Below are 16,746 nucleotides of genomic sequence, written 5' to 3'. Positions count from 1 at the left end.
AGGGCTAAATAAATATACTTAATACTACCTTTAAAGGTTGTTGCAAAAGAAAATGGTGTTATTCCATTTTATAATGACATTTTAAGTGCTAATACTAAGTAAATATTTTTAAATTTGCTAAAAAGAGCATAATTTAAAATGTTTTAAAGAAAATAAACTAAAATTATTTAAAAACTAGTTATTACTATTGTTTGTTAAACCTTAAAAAAAGCTCAAAAAATTTAGTCTAAAGACCTGGTGAACAAAAAACTTTTTGGTTATCAAGTTGCATACCTTTTTTGTCCAGTAACAGATCAGTTTTTTCTACCAAATAGATTTATAGATTTGCAGGTAGTAATTAAAGCAGTTATTAAAAACAATAATGTTAGCAGTTAAAATGTCATCAGAATTTGAAATGTCATCATGATTTTTTGTAAGAAAAACACTTACCTTTACAGGTAGTAATAAAGTCTATTTATTTGGCCCTGGTATAACCAATAATAAATGTCAAAACAAAAATAAATAAAATGTGTTGACCTTTTGTACTCAACTACCTAAAAGTCTACTATGAAAGGAATGTGTTTCCTGAAATTTTGAGGTCTTAATCTCAAAAAATGAATAAGAAGATAGAGTCTTAGTGATTTTTTTAAATTTCAAAGAAAACTTGTGGTCCATATATTTGTATCAGAAACTTTTTACAAATTTAAAATATCTCAAAAGTTGAATAAGATTTTCAAATTCTGTAAAAACTTGCTTGTAGTTTATATTTAAAGCTTTCATATAAGAATGTTGTTTTTGTAAAGAAAGTTGTTTGAGCCCCCTCTATGCCCTTAATAAATTGCAAGCATAAAATTTACAATAAATAAAACCAAATGAAAACACAACTCATTAATAATTAAATTTTTATGATTAATTCTAACTAGTAGATATTTGTGCTTTCCTTGGCAAACCTGAGATTTTAATGGTCAAGTTATGCAGTATAAAACTTAGTGTCTATATAAGGGTAGCCATTATCCTGAGTTTCTGAAAAAAAATTTGGGTTTGATATCTTTCGAAAAAAACCTAAAACTTTGAATAAAATTTATTAAAATTTTTTAAAAAACCATAAATGTTGAACATTTTAAATGCGATTCATAGAATTTGAATTACATAAAAAATAAGTAATATACACAAAATTTATTTATATTTCATATAGAGTTTTATGTATTATAGAAAACATTTAAAGTAGATTTACAATATCTTTTGGGTAAATTTTCAATTTACCATTTTTATACATTTTTATATTTTAAATTAATATTTTTACTAAAAACCAAAGGAAAATTTGTACTGTCAAAAACCTGGAAGAAAATTCTTAAAAACAAGTTTCCAACCTCCAAAAAAGTCTTCAAAAAGTTTCAAAATATTTCAGATAAAAATGCACCACAGTTTTAAAACCAAGGTCTGTTCAGTTTTATTATTTTATTTTTCCTTTTTTAGTTCCAATTATTTTTCAAGCTCTTTCTAAATTTAGTTAAAAATGAGTTTTACTTTTGTTAATAATATAAACTTTGTAAAGATGTTTTTAGATGTAAACAAAGTACAGCTTATTATTTTAAAGGTTTTACCTAAAATATTTTAAAATTACAACTGTTTAGTACTTATCCTAGAATAAATTCAAAAAGTTGTTTTCAAGAGTCCTAGCAATTTGTAATTAAAATCTGAAATAAACAATTCTACTTATAAACAACTCCATTTTGATAGATGCAAATCTTTAGACTAATAAATATGACAAGTATTATTATATTTATTTTTAGATTCATTTTAAATTTATATGTTATCGTTTCAACGTATATAATATGTTTTAAAAAATATCTAAGTATAAACTGTAAATTATGTTGACTTTCAACCCTTAAACATTAACCTGCTTCTTAATATAAAATATATTTTAAATTTTTGTGATATCAAGTGTTATAACTTATTTTATAAGGGTCATTTAAAGTTTTTCTGAAATCAACCTTGTCTTTATGAAAGTTTCTTTAATCATCTCAAATTTTGCAAAGGTTTTTCATGATGTTTATGATGATCTTTTGTTAAACCAAAAGCTTGAAGGTTGATATTTGTAGCACCTCATGCATATGGAAATTTATTTTATTTTTTTTACTGTTGTTAAAGTTCAGTTCACTGTTTTGTTAATTGTTTGACTAGGTCTGATGTTTTCTCACCAAAATAGGTCACAAATAAATTATTAATCTATCATATTTATTATTAATTAATTTTTACAAAATTAATATTGTTATAGTTTGATAACTGTTTGTATTTTCAGAAAAGTTTTGATATATAAAACTTTTTATAAATAAAATCAATACAAGAACAGCTGACCATTTAAAATAGGTAAGAATTTTGTATTTATTTATAGATTTATAATTAAAAGACAAAGAAAATAGCTTATAGAAAACTAAAAATGATTTTTTTTAGTAAGAATAAATTTTAAACTCTATTATTTCATACACTTGTATAATTAAGCATGACTAAGTGTTATGTTTTAAATCAATCTTCTCTCTTTTGAACTACCTTATACATTAAAGTTATAACCTTTAATATTTAAGTAACATTTTTAGTTTTAGGTTTTTAAAATAATTTTTAAATAGATAAATTTTTTTAAATATTAAGTAAGTCTTTAGTTAAAATATAAAATCTCTTGACTACCTTTAATCTTTAAAATGTTATTTTTATTTTAGATATTATCATAGACATAAACAGTCATAACAAGGTTTATTTTTCAATAACATTGTATAAGTTGTATAATAAATAAGTGGTATGCCAAAAAGTAAATTTGTATCAAAAACAAAATTTTGTCTTAAAATTTAAGTAAAAGTAAAATCTAATTATATATTTCCAATAATAGAAATTTCTTACTTTGAATTGTGTGGGATTTATGAAGTATGTGGGCTATTAATTTTTTTACAAATAATAACTCTTTATTAAATTTTATAAGTTCATAATGTACAATATTCTCAAAAAATTGTCTTAAAAAAAAGTTATTGAATTTAAACTATTTAATATTTTTAGTTTTAAGTACAATTTGTTATTTGTGAAGTTAGATCAAAATGTTTTAAACTTATATATAGATTAAAACTAAGTTTACATTTTAGCTGCATATAAAATACTTTTACTAAATTTGCTATATTATCTATTAAGTTGTTTTTTATTAATACTACCTTTGGAAAATATCTAACATAATTAGTTCTGATTTTTTTGTTTTTAAATCAAGATTTTTTAATTTATATGTTTAATATTATACAAAATATTATATTAAATTTATTTTTGTTGACTCATAACTTTTTACAAAAAAAATATTTTAAGCTCTTAGTTAATAAGAATTTGTAAAACTTACAAAAAAAGATTTATATTTGTTTTGTTGAAGCTACTGATGCTATTGTAATGATATAGAGTAGGGGTGGGCAATGTACAGTTGCCGAGTGAAATTGAAGGGCCTACTAATACAACAAAAAATACTAATTTTAAGTTGAAATAAAATAAAACTGCAGCACACAAGTATGTAACTGGCAAAAAGTTTTGACACTTACCTTATATACTTTGGTGTTTAAAATGAAGATCAAAAAAAGGTCTTAGGGACAGCTTACAATAATTTATAAACTTACACTAGGTATAATGAAAATAAAGTTCACATAGTAGTATTTTGTCAAATAAGGGATAGTCGAGTAATTTGTGTGAGTTAAATGAACTTGATATTCTCTGGCCCATCAAGGGCTAAACTTTTTCCATCTGCCCCGCCCACTAAAAAGTTGCCCACCCCTAACATAGGAAAAAGTTTTAATTAATTTATAAGTTAAATGTAAATGCAGCATTAAGTTCAAACAACAGTTGTCTGAAGTTCTTTCTAATTATTATAAGTTACAAAATTTACAATATTTTTTTTATCACTAAAATTTTTAAATTAAATAAACAATAATTAGTTGTTGATTTTAGCAATAAGTTAAGCTTAATCTGTTAAGTTATCTTTAAAGTTGAAAAATGATATACTACACTTTGTTATTTGTGTTTGTTTTAACACCTTCCAAGGCGGTAGTAACCTCTGAAAAAGCAATTGATGCCTTTCTTACCAGTCAAAGTAAAATGTTAGAAGCTAAAACAATCAGTGACAAAGAACTAAGTTTCATACAGTCAATTTCAAATGGAAGACCAGTTTCAATTACACTTCTATATGAAGCCCTTTGTCCATTTTGTAGAACTTTTATAACTGAGCAGCTTTATCCTGCATTTAATCGTTTAAAGAGTACAAAAGTTATTAAATCTATTAAACTTGTACCATATGGACTTGCATATAAAGGAAAAAATAAGAACAACCAGTATAAGTACTTCTGTCAACATGGCCAAGTTGAATGTCAGATAAACACAATTGAAAATTGTATAATTCATTATGCTAATAATGACTTCAAAAAATACATGGCACCTATTAATTGCATGGAAAGTGCTCTTAACCCCCTTTCTGCAGCAAAAAAATGTGTTTTGAATAATCATCTAGACTGGAAAAAAGTTTACTCTTGTGCAAATAGTAAAGAAGGTAATAGGCTTATGTACAAAGCATCACTTTTCACTGCAAATGTTTTTAAAGGACGTAAAAATGAGTTTGTACCTTATCTTATGATTAATGGAAAGTTTAGTAACGAACAAGAAGATTTATCTCAAACTAATTTCAAAAAACTTCTTATTGAAAAATACTTAGGGTATAAGCCAAAAAATGACCAAGATGTTCTAACACAAGATTATGATGATCAAGAAGTTATGTAATGTCAACTACAGAAAATACATGTACATTCAATATAACTAACTATTGTATAACTTGTTCTATATTCAATTTTAGTTTTTGGCTATAGACCTAGGTGTTTTTTGTTTTTAGTAATTGTACATTTAAAAAAATGTTTTTGTTTAACCAAGTTAATTATAATTTTGACGTTGTTTTTTTTAAGGTGAAACTTAGTTTTTTATTGATTATTACTATCCTCATAGTGTTTCAAGTATAATATACTTGTTGTCTAGTATACTATATTAGAAATATGATGTTTATAAATATAAAGAACTAATTAACAAAAGCTGAAACATTTAAATTTTATCTCTTACTTAAACCCAAGAAACGTACATAAATTAGAACGATATATATTTCGGAATTATTAATATAACTTAAAGTCTTTTTTTTTTCAAGTTTATTTGTTATTTGAAATTTAGTTTAATAATTAATATTAATATTCAGATTATCCATAAGTTGAACTGAATAGACCAGAATGGGAAATGGAACTTCGAAAACAATTAATAACCATCTGCAAAATGCTCAAAAAACCGGAGTTTGCCAGTTAACTCAAATGCAAATAAAAGAAGTAGATAACATTTAAACTTAATTTATAAGCATTAGTCTATTTAACTTGTTTTAACCATTAGTAAATTGAGATAAAAAATGTAAAACTACTTTTTTGATTTCATCAGTGTTCTCAGTTTAGGATATAAAGTTATACTCTATTAGAATGAAAATTGAATATGATTATTATTATATTGTTTATTGTGCAATGTTGGGCTGAGGCATCAAAACCTTAGCCCACAAAAACACAATGAGAAAAACAAAAAGAAAGTTATATTCAACAAAAATAAACATAAACAAACATTAAACAAAGTTAAGATTATACAAAAATTCATTAATAAGTTTAAACTTATTTGCTTGAATAAAAGGAGATAACTTAGTACATATAAACACATTTGTACAAAATTAGTAAGATTAAATTAATAGTCTGTTAGGGGAGGCAAACACTTTTTTCACAGTATGGTCTTATTTTAATAAGTTTTTACTAAGCTACAATATTCTTTATACAGATTTTGAAAATTCAACATAATTTTTAAGATATAGTCAGTCAAAGTCAGAGGAAACATAGGTTCCTTATGGGAGGCGCAAACTAAAATGGCAAATAACTAGAAATCACTAAAAATCCATCTCCTCTATGTTTTTTGAGATAAATACCACAAAATTTCAGAAAATGTTCCTTGCAATATTTAGAAAATTCTGTCAGAACAAAATTTAATAAAAATTTTTGCCACCAAATTTTTTAAATATTCCAAGGAACATTTCCTGAAAGTTTAAGGAAGTTATCTAAAAAAACGTAGGAGAAGATAGATTTTTAGTAAAGTAGTCTATTTTTGCCTTTTTAGTTTGCGCCTCCCATAAGGAACCTATTGTTGCCTCTGACTTTGACTGGCTATATCTCAAAAGTTCATTTGAATTTTTTAAATCTGTAAAAAGCATCTTGTACCTTAGTAAAAACTATATAAAATAAGATAAAATAGTGAAAAAAGTGTTTCACCCCCTATGCCCTTAACTAATAATTATTATGGATTAAACTGAAACATTGACTGAACAAATTCCCAAATTCTATATTCCAGAGATTTCGATCCAAGTTTAACCAATCTATCATTATACAATCTAATAGATATGTTACAACAACTACATATCAAACGGGTAAAATTTCTTTGCACAGACTCAATTTTTTAATGTCTTTTTTTAAATAGGATGACCAATTTTGTGTATTGTATTCAAGCTTAGGACGAACGTATATTTTAAATAGTTTTGTTAAAATAGTAGCTGAATTTGTTTTAAAACTTTTTTAATATTTGATAAGATGAAATTTGTGCAACATTTTATGAATAATTGATTTGTTTGTTCCATTTTACTTTTTCAGAGATATTTATTTCTAAATCCTCAAAAACTTAAACTGTTTGTATCTTAGTGTTATTGATTAAAAGGTCAATCGGGACAGCCTGATTATTTTTCTTAATTGTACAAATTTTACATTTTTTAGGATTTAAATCTAGTTTTCTTGTTTCTAGCCATTTGTAGATATTATCTAGAGAAGATTGTAAAGAGATATTTGACTCACTAAAAATTTTTGTATTGTCTGCAAATAAACTCATATTATTTTGAATATTAATGTTGAAACTAATATCGTTAACATAAATTGAAAAAAGAACGGGACTAATTACAGCACCTTGTGGTACTCCACTGTATATTGATAAAGGGTCTGACAGCGTATTATTAATGACCATTCTTTGTAATCTTCCCAATCAAAAAACTGTTGAACCAATTCACTAAGGATTCATTGTATAAAATAAAGTTATTTTGTTATTGTTGAATTTTTATCTTTAAAGTCATTGTACACATTTATAGTGTTTTTTTTATACAGTTATGTCATAAAAACAAAAGTTTTTAGTTATGGCATTTCTAATTAGAAAAATAACAAAAAGTATTTGTTTTACACCCAGTTTTGGCAAAACAAATTTAAATGAGATTGTTTTTCAAATTAAATTCTCTCATTTTGTAATTTTGGATGCTATTTAAGTCATTTTTAATATTTTAGCAAGTAAAGCTTTTGATGGAATTAAGAATTATTCACGTTCTTTGATTCTGCAGTTTCAACAGGATTGCTACAATTTAGAGCCGCTCTTGCTAGTTTTAAACTTATTAAAGAAAAACTTGAGTAAGTTGAGGCTAACTCAAGCTAGTTCAAAAACTTTTCAGAATATTAGTTTTTACAAAACTCTAGCTTTCCTAGTTTTAATGACTTTAAAATCTATTATTTTTCCTTAAAAGTTTTATTTCTTCTTCTAAATATTAAGTTCTTTTGTTATTACTATGCTTTTGATGTTAGTAACTTCCTTACCACAAATGTACTTTTAACTAACTTATTCAAGGACTATTTTCAAAGAGTAGAGTGTATTTATTAGTGATAGGGGAATATAATAAAGTGAGTTTATAAGTATTGATGTGCTTCAAGTTATTTGAAAAATTTAGAAAAAGTGAGCTAGCATTCTCAAAATAAAAATTTTAAATGTCTGTAGCAGTAACATAACAGTTCAAATTCCAAAAAATAAAACCTTTATGATATTTCCAGCGGCCATATCTAAGTTTGAACTTTAAAAATAAGAAGTGTACTTAACAGTTCATTTTTAGTAGACTACACTACACGGTTACAACTAATCTAATGGGTTTTATTGTTTCATTTAATTTAATTGTTTTTTGTTATAAGCTTAGCTAGGCGTCGACCAACGAAGGTTAGTGTAAATGTCTGTCTAAAATTGCAAAATTTTCTTACAAACTTGTTTATTAACAAAATTAAGTCCTAACAGAATATTGCTAGATAGCAACTATAATTGGTTATATTGCCAAAATTAAGAGAGCTACTGATTATAAAAGTGCAATAATTTCAAATGTCAGATACATTAAAATTATATTTTTTTAATGCTGTATAAAAGGATTTTTAAAGCTTTATTTATCTATATACAATACATATACTGTTTTTTATTTTAAATTATTAGTTATCAAGTACATTTGATAGTAAAAAAAATCATTATTACAGAATAAAATAAATTTTATAAAAAAATATCTACGCAGTTATGAAACGACTACGCAAAGCAAGCTTTAAAAGTAAAACTTTAAACTAAGTAGTTTGCTACATAGTTTTTTATTCGAAAAAACTAATTATGTAAGTAAATACATAAGTTATTTTTGCTTAAAAAACAATAAATAATAAAAATATTCTTGAAAATTCTGAATGCAAAATACAGATTAAATATAAATTATACTTGTATTATGTTATGAATAATATTGATTAGGTACCAGAAAAGTTATTTTTGCTGAAACAAAACTTGAGAGTTTTAGATTTGTCCTCAAATCAAATTGAAATAGTGCCAGAAGCTATTGGCGGTTTTATGCAAATGAAAAGTTTGTGCATGGACAAAAACTTACTTAGTAAGTTAAGAAATAAAAATATTTTAAATATCAATGAAAATAAGCCTATTGTAACTTTAGATTTTTTATCATCTCTGTATATTTATCTCTAAAATTTATTTTTAATAGTTTTGTAGTCTTCATTGAAATAAGTTTTTTTGATAAAAAAAATGTATATGTTTGAAGAGGTAAATGTTTCTTAAAATTAAAATAAAATATTAAATATCACTAAATTTTTACTTGTTATTTCTTATAATATTTTCAAAACTTTAAAAAAATGTTTGTTTTAAATATAATCTTACCATAATTTTTAATGTCTTAAAAAAAGTATACGTTACTACATGTTCAACTTTTGTAGCTTATCATCAAACTTTAACAGCATCTTTACCAAAAAGCATTGGAAACTTAAAAAAGCTCGAATCATTATCTGTCTCTTTCAACATAATAAGGTCGATACCTTCAACAATAAGTGGTTTGAAAAATCTTGTAACAGTAAACCTTTCTTGTAACAAGTTAACTAATTATCCTAACGAGTTGAACCAACTGAAAAAACTAGATGCAGTTGATTTGCATGGAAATTCAATTAAAGTAATTCCAGATGGAATAAAAAGTTGTTCTGCATTAGAAATTAACTTGAACAAAAATCAGGTAACTTGTGTTTATAGTAGGTTGATTAAATCTATCAATATTAAAGACTTTTTTATATTAATTTAATTTTTTTAAGTAAAATATCAAAAGAGATATAGCGTAAATTTTTAAGCTTTATAACAAAATACGTGTATGCCTTTATTGATACAAAATAAGAATGTTTGGATATTAGTTTGGTTTTAGATAAAACTATGAAATGAAAAAAAAAGTTTTGTTTAGATTAATAATTCTAATTGTTATAAATTGAAATATTTTAAAGTTAATTAAGTAATTTGTTTCTATTTTCAAAAATAAAGAATAAATCAAATCAACTGTTTTATAAAAACGAATTGCATGGTTTAAATTGTAATCGTGTTATCCATAAAATAATTTTATTACTTCCAGAACGTAATTAATGTAATTATTCAAATATACTTTTAAACAATTAGAGTATTTTTTATAACAAAGTTTCATACAAGAATGGTTTATAAATAAGATAAAATGTTCATTTTTTTCTCCACTTAAATTTAACTTGTAATAAAAAAATGAAATGCTCACTTATTAACTATATAAACTGTAAAATTTTTATAACATAAGATTTTTGATAGAATAAACTAAAACTACAACTAAAACTTAGAATTTTTTAAAGCAATAGGACTGCAGTGTATTTTTTTCAAACATAAATATTGTTTGAAATAAAGTGTGACTCATTACTTTCATTAAGTTTCATTTATAAATATCAGACAAAACAGAGTGTTTTTTAAGTTATAAGTAGTGATGTACCGGACTCACTATCCGGGTCCGGGTCCGGCCGGATATTGCCATTTTTGTCTGATATCCGGAACCGGCCGGATTCTAATTTGAAAAAAAAGTCCGGATCCGGTTCCGGCCGGATTCTAATTTGAAAAAAAAAGTCCGGGTCCGGTTCCGGCCGGATTATAATTTGAAAAAAAAGTCCGGGTCCGGCCGGATCCTAACAGAGATCCGGCCGGACCCGGATCTAGTTAGTAAAAAAGAGTATACTGAAAAGTATTTTTTCAAAAACAAACCCGGTGTAAATTAATAAGAGTCATTTTGTCAGTTAAAATTAAACACCTATCGTGATTGAATCATTTTGTACACGTGACTAATTTACATTTGTTTACATTTAAACTATGAAATAAACAATCATGAAATGCAATTCTTTACATATGTTGTGAAATTAAAAACTTTGGAATGAATACTTGCATTATTTATTGTTTAAAGTTGAGCTCAAAGAATATTTAGAGTTAATACGGTTAAATGTATGAGCCAATGAGAATCATATGACGAAATGTTTCAAACTAAATACTGATGCAACAAAACATCAGAACATGACAGGCAGTTTATATGTAAGCAGCTAGTTAGTTTGGTGTGTAGCTTGAAGCAACAAAATATCTTGAACGTTTTTTTGAATGCTTATTGTAAGAAGTGTTTTGTTTTAAAAGTGAATATTTCAACAGGTGTTTAATTGTTTAAATATTTAAGCCAGGTTTATATTTTAATAGTTTATTAAAAATTTTACAGTTTCTTGTTTACTAAAAGTTTTATTTAATTTTCAATTTTTTGTTTTAAGTCTTTTGATATAGATTTAAATAGCTTCCAATTTTTAAAGTGTTACCAAAGTAATTAATAGTTTTGTATATGCTAGTATTTCTTGTTGTGTTTTATATAAAAGATTCATCACCACTCAAAACTGTCGTGTCTGATTATAGAAAGTAGTCTCAGTTAGAATTTAGTATTTGTTAGATATTAATTAAATAAGGTAGGATTTAATTATGATGGGTAGTGCAAATAAGTTAAGCGTGCCACAATCAGTCCACAACTTTACTACAAAATTGTCAACCTTTGCTAGCTGTACTACTGAATATTAGATTAAAGTAATTTTTTCAGTTTTTAAAAACCTCATTCTAACTTAGGCTTGTTTATACTCACTCTAGCTAGTTTTATTGACTTAAACAAAGGCAACCCTGCTAGTTTGAAAACTTTTGGGAACTTTATATAATCTTGGACTGCCTCAGGCTAGTTTAGTTTTTTATAAAAACTCAGGCTAGTTTTCTTTTAGATTTTGAATGAGTTTGAGCTGATCCAGTTTTCAATATTTTGTAATTTTCTAGTGTATTTTCTTCAAGAACTTGATTTCAGATTTTTAATTGTAAATAACACCTAAATTTGTAAACCTTGTGGCATGCTGTTCTACTTATTATTAGATTAAAGTTCTTTTTTTCAGTTTTTAAAAACCTCATTCTGACTCAGGCTAGTTTATTCTTGTGATGTACCGGACTCACTATCCGGGTCCGGGTCCGGCCGGATATCGTCATTTTTGTCTGATATCCGGATCCGGCCGGATTCTAATTTGAAAAAAAAGTCCGGATCCGGTTCCGGCCGGATTCTAAATTGAAAAAAAAGTCCGGGTCCGGCCGGACCCGAAATTGTGGGTCCGGTACATCACTAGTTATAAGTAATATTGGCTCATATTAGTAATAGTTATAAATGTATTTATTGTTTAAAATACAAATGCTTCTTGTTTTTTTATTAATTGAAATTTGGTTGTAGTCCGAGTTTTTTATTAAAAAAAAGAAGCACCTCTATCTAAAAATGGTTTATTGATTTTCAATTAAAGCTTTAGTTTAAGCTTATGCTACTTGAAAAATATTGAAGGCATAAATCAACCTTAATAAGAAATTCTATTAATGAGATAACTATTAGATAAAAAGGTTTTTAGTAAATTTTTAAACAATTAGGTGTTATTTATTTAAAAATATTCAGGTTAAAGAATGTAATACAAAACTTATTTACAATTTAGAAGTTTTATTAACTAAAACTTTAATTGTCAAAGTTTAGATCGATTTACAATAATGTTTTAGCTTACTATTAATTCCAAGTGAGCATTTAGTTTTGCATTAAAAATAAGAAACTGAATTTTTTGTATTCAATTTAGCATTTTCAAAAGATAAAGTCCTTAGTAGCAAACCTAAAATGAAGAAAAGGGACAGCTAAATTTACAAATGGAATATTTAAAATTGTTTATCTAATTTAGTAATTACATGTGTTAGACACTTAATATGTATTTTTTGGTTTAGTTTAATGTTATAAAAGTCCTTTGTATAACTTTTTATAATATAACGTGTTGATATCAACTTTTTAATTCTATAAATCTTTAAATACTTTTTATGCACTCTGAATGTCACGTTCCACATTACTCAATACCAACTGTTACCTTATTTAATCCAACTACCTTGTATGGCTTTTTACTGTTTATTTATTTGCTGATTTGTTAGTTTTGTCTCTTTAAAAAGTGTTTGAAAATGACGATTACTTTCAATAAGTGAAAAAAAGATTAATCTGTTATAAGATCAATATTTTAGAAGTCAAAAGTCTTTCAGTACCTTCTTTTGTTAGCTTAAGCAAAATGTGGTATTAAATCATCTAAATACTATAAGTCAGTTAAAATAAAATAATTATATTTATTAATAGATTTCCAAAATTCCGGAAGCATTAGCTGAGTGCCCACGTTTGAAAGTTTTCCGCTTTGAAGAGAATAATGTTGATAAGTTTCCATCTAATATTTTGATAAACAGTAAAATTAGCTTGATAAAATTTGATGGAAATTTGTTCACTGCAAAGCAATTTCAAAACCTTGATGGTCACGATAAGGTTATTGTTTTGTAGTTTTGATAGTTTAGGCAAGTAGAAATTAATATACTGTACATAATAAACTAATTTTAGCTTGTTTCAATTTTTAGTTTGGTATTTAGATTTAATTTTACACAAAGTATTGGCGTTAAAGTTAGTTTAAGTAGCTTACTTAAAAAAAGCTTTTGTTAATTATTCAATTAAGAACACTACACTTACTAACTGTACTTTAAAATTTTAAGGGTGTTTTAATCAAATCTATTATTATATATAAATTAGAATCTAATAAACTGCCTGTATGTAATAAAGTATGTAACATAAGTAAAAAATTGCGTAAAAGTTTTTGTGAATTACCCATTAAAATTTAATTATTTAAAAAGCTTAGAAAACGTTTTTGCTAAAGTTATAAACGTTTCCTTTAATAAAAGTTCAAATAAATTGTTATTTTGCGCAAAATTCAAAAAGTATAAGAATATTATGACTTGAAAAAAATATATACATATCAGTAAATAGTTTAAAGAAAACTACATTGATATTAAATCAGAGGTTGCAAAACCACGGCTGCGGGCTAGGGTTAGCTCATTGAGCAGACATTTCTGGCTCAAAATATGTGCAAAGAAGCTTTTAAAAGACAACGTCTAATAAATCTGCTCTATTAAAAAGACAAACCTGTTTTTAGATTATGAGAAAAACACTTGATGCTTCGTATGATAACACTATAAATTAAAATCTAGGTCAAAATTTGACATATACTCATAACTCAAATTTAACAAAAGGGTTGATCATGCCAATTCGATCATCAGACCACAAGTTTCGGTAGACTGAGACCGGTTTCGTCCTTATTAGGACTCATCAGTCAGTCACAACCGAAAAACTTGTAGTCGTCAATCTACAAACGGTTTATCATGCTTTCGCATGAATATGTTAAATTTGTTAAATTTGAGCTTGTCTCACGGCAAACGAAAGTCCGGACTTGTTCTGCAGACTTTCGCCGATTTTGTTGATTATATTCATAACTGTAAAAATTACTTCTCATTAGCTAATTAAATGTAAGTAAATACTAAGATTTTTAACTAAGTTGACTATAGTTATGGGATATTTCTACTTGACTTTTGTAACAACGTAGTAGGTGTTGTAATTTTATGCAATTCTTCTTGTTTTAAAACCTGATAAGTGTTAGTAAAATTTATAAATAAGCGTTAATCAAAATTTTATTTCTTTTAAAATATTACTGTCAACTGTTGAAAAAAACTTGTAAGTTACTTTTATTATACAAAAAGTGTAAATATTCAAAAGTTGCAAATTATTACCACTAACTTTCTAAAAACACATTATATAATTTTTAAAATGATATACATATATAAATAAAGAAGATCATGTATATTACGCTATTAATACAGTTTTGTCTAATCTATAACTAACTGAGTAAAATAGTAAGAAAAGTATTATTTTTTGTACGAATAATTCTATAAAATTAGTGTTTTTTGTACTATTAAAAATTTGAAAAATCAGGTTTTCAATTTTACCTTTGTATAATTAATTAAATTAGAAATTAACACGAGGTAATATTTTATTTACTATATTTATTTTATTGTCAAAGTTCTGAAGTAGAAACAAAGTAAAGCTAACTAATGTGTGGTTTTAGAGTTAAGCAACATATAGTAAAAAGGTATATAAAAGTTATTTTGTATACAGCCCTTTTTTATATTTCTTAATTAAAAATTTGTTTTCAACATCTATTATACATTCACAATTTTTTTACCTTAACTTAAAATCATTTAGTTTTTGGAAGTATATTGTAAGGAGTCTTTTTTTAATGAGTTTTAATATTTTTTTTTAATTGATAACATAATACGCACATACGCTACTTAGATGAGTTGTAAATTATTAATAATCTATGAATACCTTGATAAAAAAACTGTTTCAAACATTACAATTAAACAAAGTTACTCTTTTTTCTTATTTTATTAGTAATATAAAAATCGTAATTTTATAAATAAAAGTTAATAAATAATAAAATAAAAGTCAAAACTACTTGAATTTGAAATATTTATAAAATTTACTTCTTGTTAAATTACTGCTAAGTTTATATTTACTTTCAATTATATTAGTAAAAGCAAAGTATTAATACTTTTAAAAAATTTAAATATATTAAAATGATTAAACTAACAAAAACAAAATAGTTTTGTTTAAACTCTAATATTTTTTTTCTGTTTAGTACATGGAAAGATATACTGCAACAAAAAGAAAATTCGACTAGAATGGACTCAGTTTTAACAACCTTACAAACAATCATACTAACAAATCGCAAAATGCACTAAATCTTTCCACATGTTATGATAAAATTGGTAAACTAAAAACTTGACTTACGAGTACAATGTTCGAATTCATATCATTTTTAAAGTTTTTATAGTACCAGCATTTAATTAAAAAACAATCGACAAGAAAAGGTAACTCCACAATACAAGAATAGTTTAATTGTGTTTAACCTATTTAATGCTTAATAATATTTTGAATTTTTTTGAGTATAAAATTTACTTATTTTCTATACGAACAAATGTTTGCACTACTTGCAATTCTACGAATAGTATAAAACTCTTAAACTTTATTCACTTCAATTGTGCAATACTTCATGTATGTAAAATTATTTAATTAATATTTGAATTTGTAAAAAAATATTTTTGTCAATATGTCAACTAAAATTATAAATTTATTTTTATGAAAAAATATTTAATGTGATCTATTTTTAGTCTAATATTTAATTTCTTTTTGTTAATATATTGTTTATTTGTAAAGTAAAAAGTACAAAGTATATCATGCATTTTACAACAAAATAGCAAATAACATATGATGTATTTTTTGATATTCTGATAACAATTTTTTGAGCTTTGAAATAAATAAATAAAACATATATAGTCGTATTTACTTAATGTTTCTTATTGCAACTTATTGAGACAAGTTATAAAAATTAAACTTTTTAATATTTGTACGTTATTGTTAGTTTGTATTTTTTTAAGCTTATTTTACATGTATACTACTTAATCAAAGTTTGTTTTTATTTTTATAAGTTAAAGTATACATTAAAAAGCTGATATTTGTTTTAATCTAATTAATTAAACTATTCTGTAGGTCAGCGATGATTATTTAAAATTTGTTTGAAAAAAATTCCTTAAAATATATATTGGTTTTTTAATTACAGTTTATTGACCTACAAAATTAAACATTTGTTTGACACTTTAATAATTTATTTCAAAAAATACACAAGACTCAAAATTCATAACTATATATATTTCATGCTTAACTCATTAGTTGTTTTCTAAGCATTTAAAAAAAATCAAATCTAGCTTATATAGTGAAAATGTAATCAACGTAAAAAAGTAATAATAATAATAAAGCAAAGGGTAAATAACAATACATAAGTACTTCTAATTACAATACAACTAAAAAATAAATAAAACATACGTAACAACTTATAAACTATTTATAAACAAAGAAACAGTATAATCAAAGTCTTTATGTTTACACAATATAGGTTTTCTTACAAAAATACGTATAGCCTCAAGTACAATAAAATCAAAAATGTTAAAACAATTCAATCATTTTAAATCTCTTTAAGTTATTATTACTTGAACAATCAAGGTTATTAAATAAGTGTTCTGCAATAGCAGATCTTTTTGAAGTATTTACTACTCTAATATATTTATTTTCTATATTACTCG

The 16,746-nt window shown here is 24.6% G+C and overlaps 2 protein-coding genes across 2 annotated transcripts in view; one reads left to right on the top strand and one right to left on the bottom strand.

The window, feature by feature from the left end:
- Nucleotides 1-16,746, bottom strand: part of LOC145829721 (JNK1/MAPK8-associated membrane protein-like) — a 41,904-nt gene that overhangs the window by 19,881 nt on the left and 5,277 nt on the right. The window lies entirely within an intron of this gene.
- LOC145829433 (leucine-rich repeat-containing protein 57-like) lies at nt 2,280-15,727 on the top strand. Its single transcript, XM_082937217.1, has 6 exons — nt 2,280-2,349; nt 5,231-5,354; nt 8,632-8,767; nt 9,126-9,394; nt 12,869-13,048; nt 15,246-15,727. The coding sequence occupies exons 2-6, from the start codon at nt 5,262-5,264 to the stop codon at nt 15,285-15,287; spliced, it is 720 nt and encodes a 239-aa protein (XP_082793343.1). The 5' UTR covers nt 2,280-2,349; nt 5,231-5,261; the 3' UTR covers nt 15,288-15,727.

The sequence above is a fragment of the Thalia democratica genome, chromosome 2, assembly GCF_965202585.1.
Source record: "Thalia democratica chromosome 2, ktThaDemo2.hap1.1, whole genome shotgun sequence".
NCBI classification, from domain to species: domain Eukaryota; kingdom Metazoa; phylum Chordata; class Thaliacea; order Salpida; family Salpidae; genus Thalia; species Thalia democratica.
The sequence above is the reverse complement of the archived record's forward strand: the minus strand, read 5'-3'. Positions and strand labels throughout refer to the sequence as shown.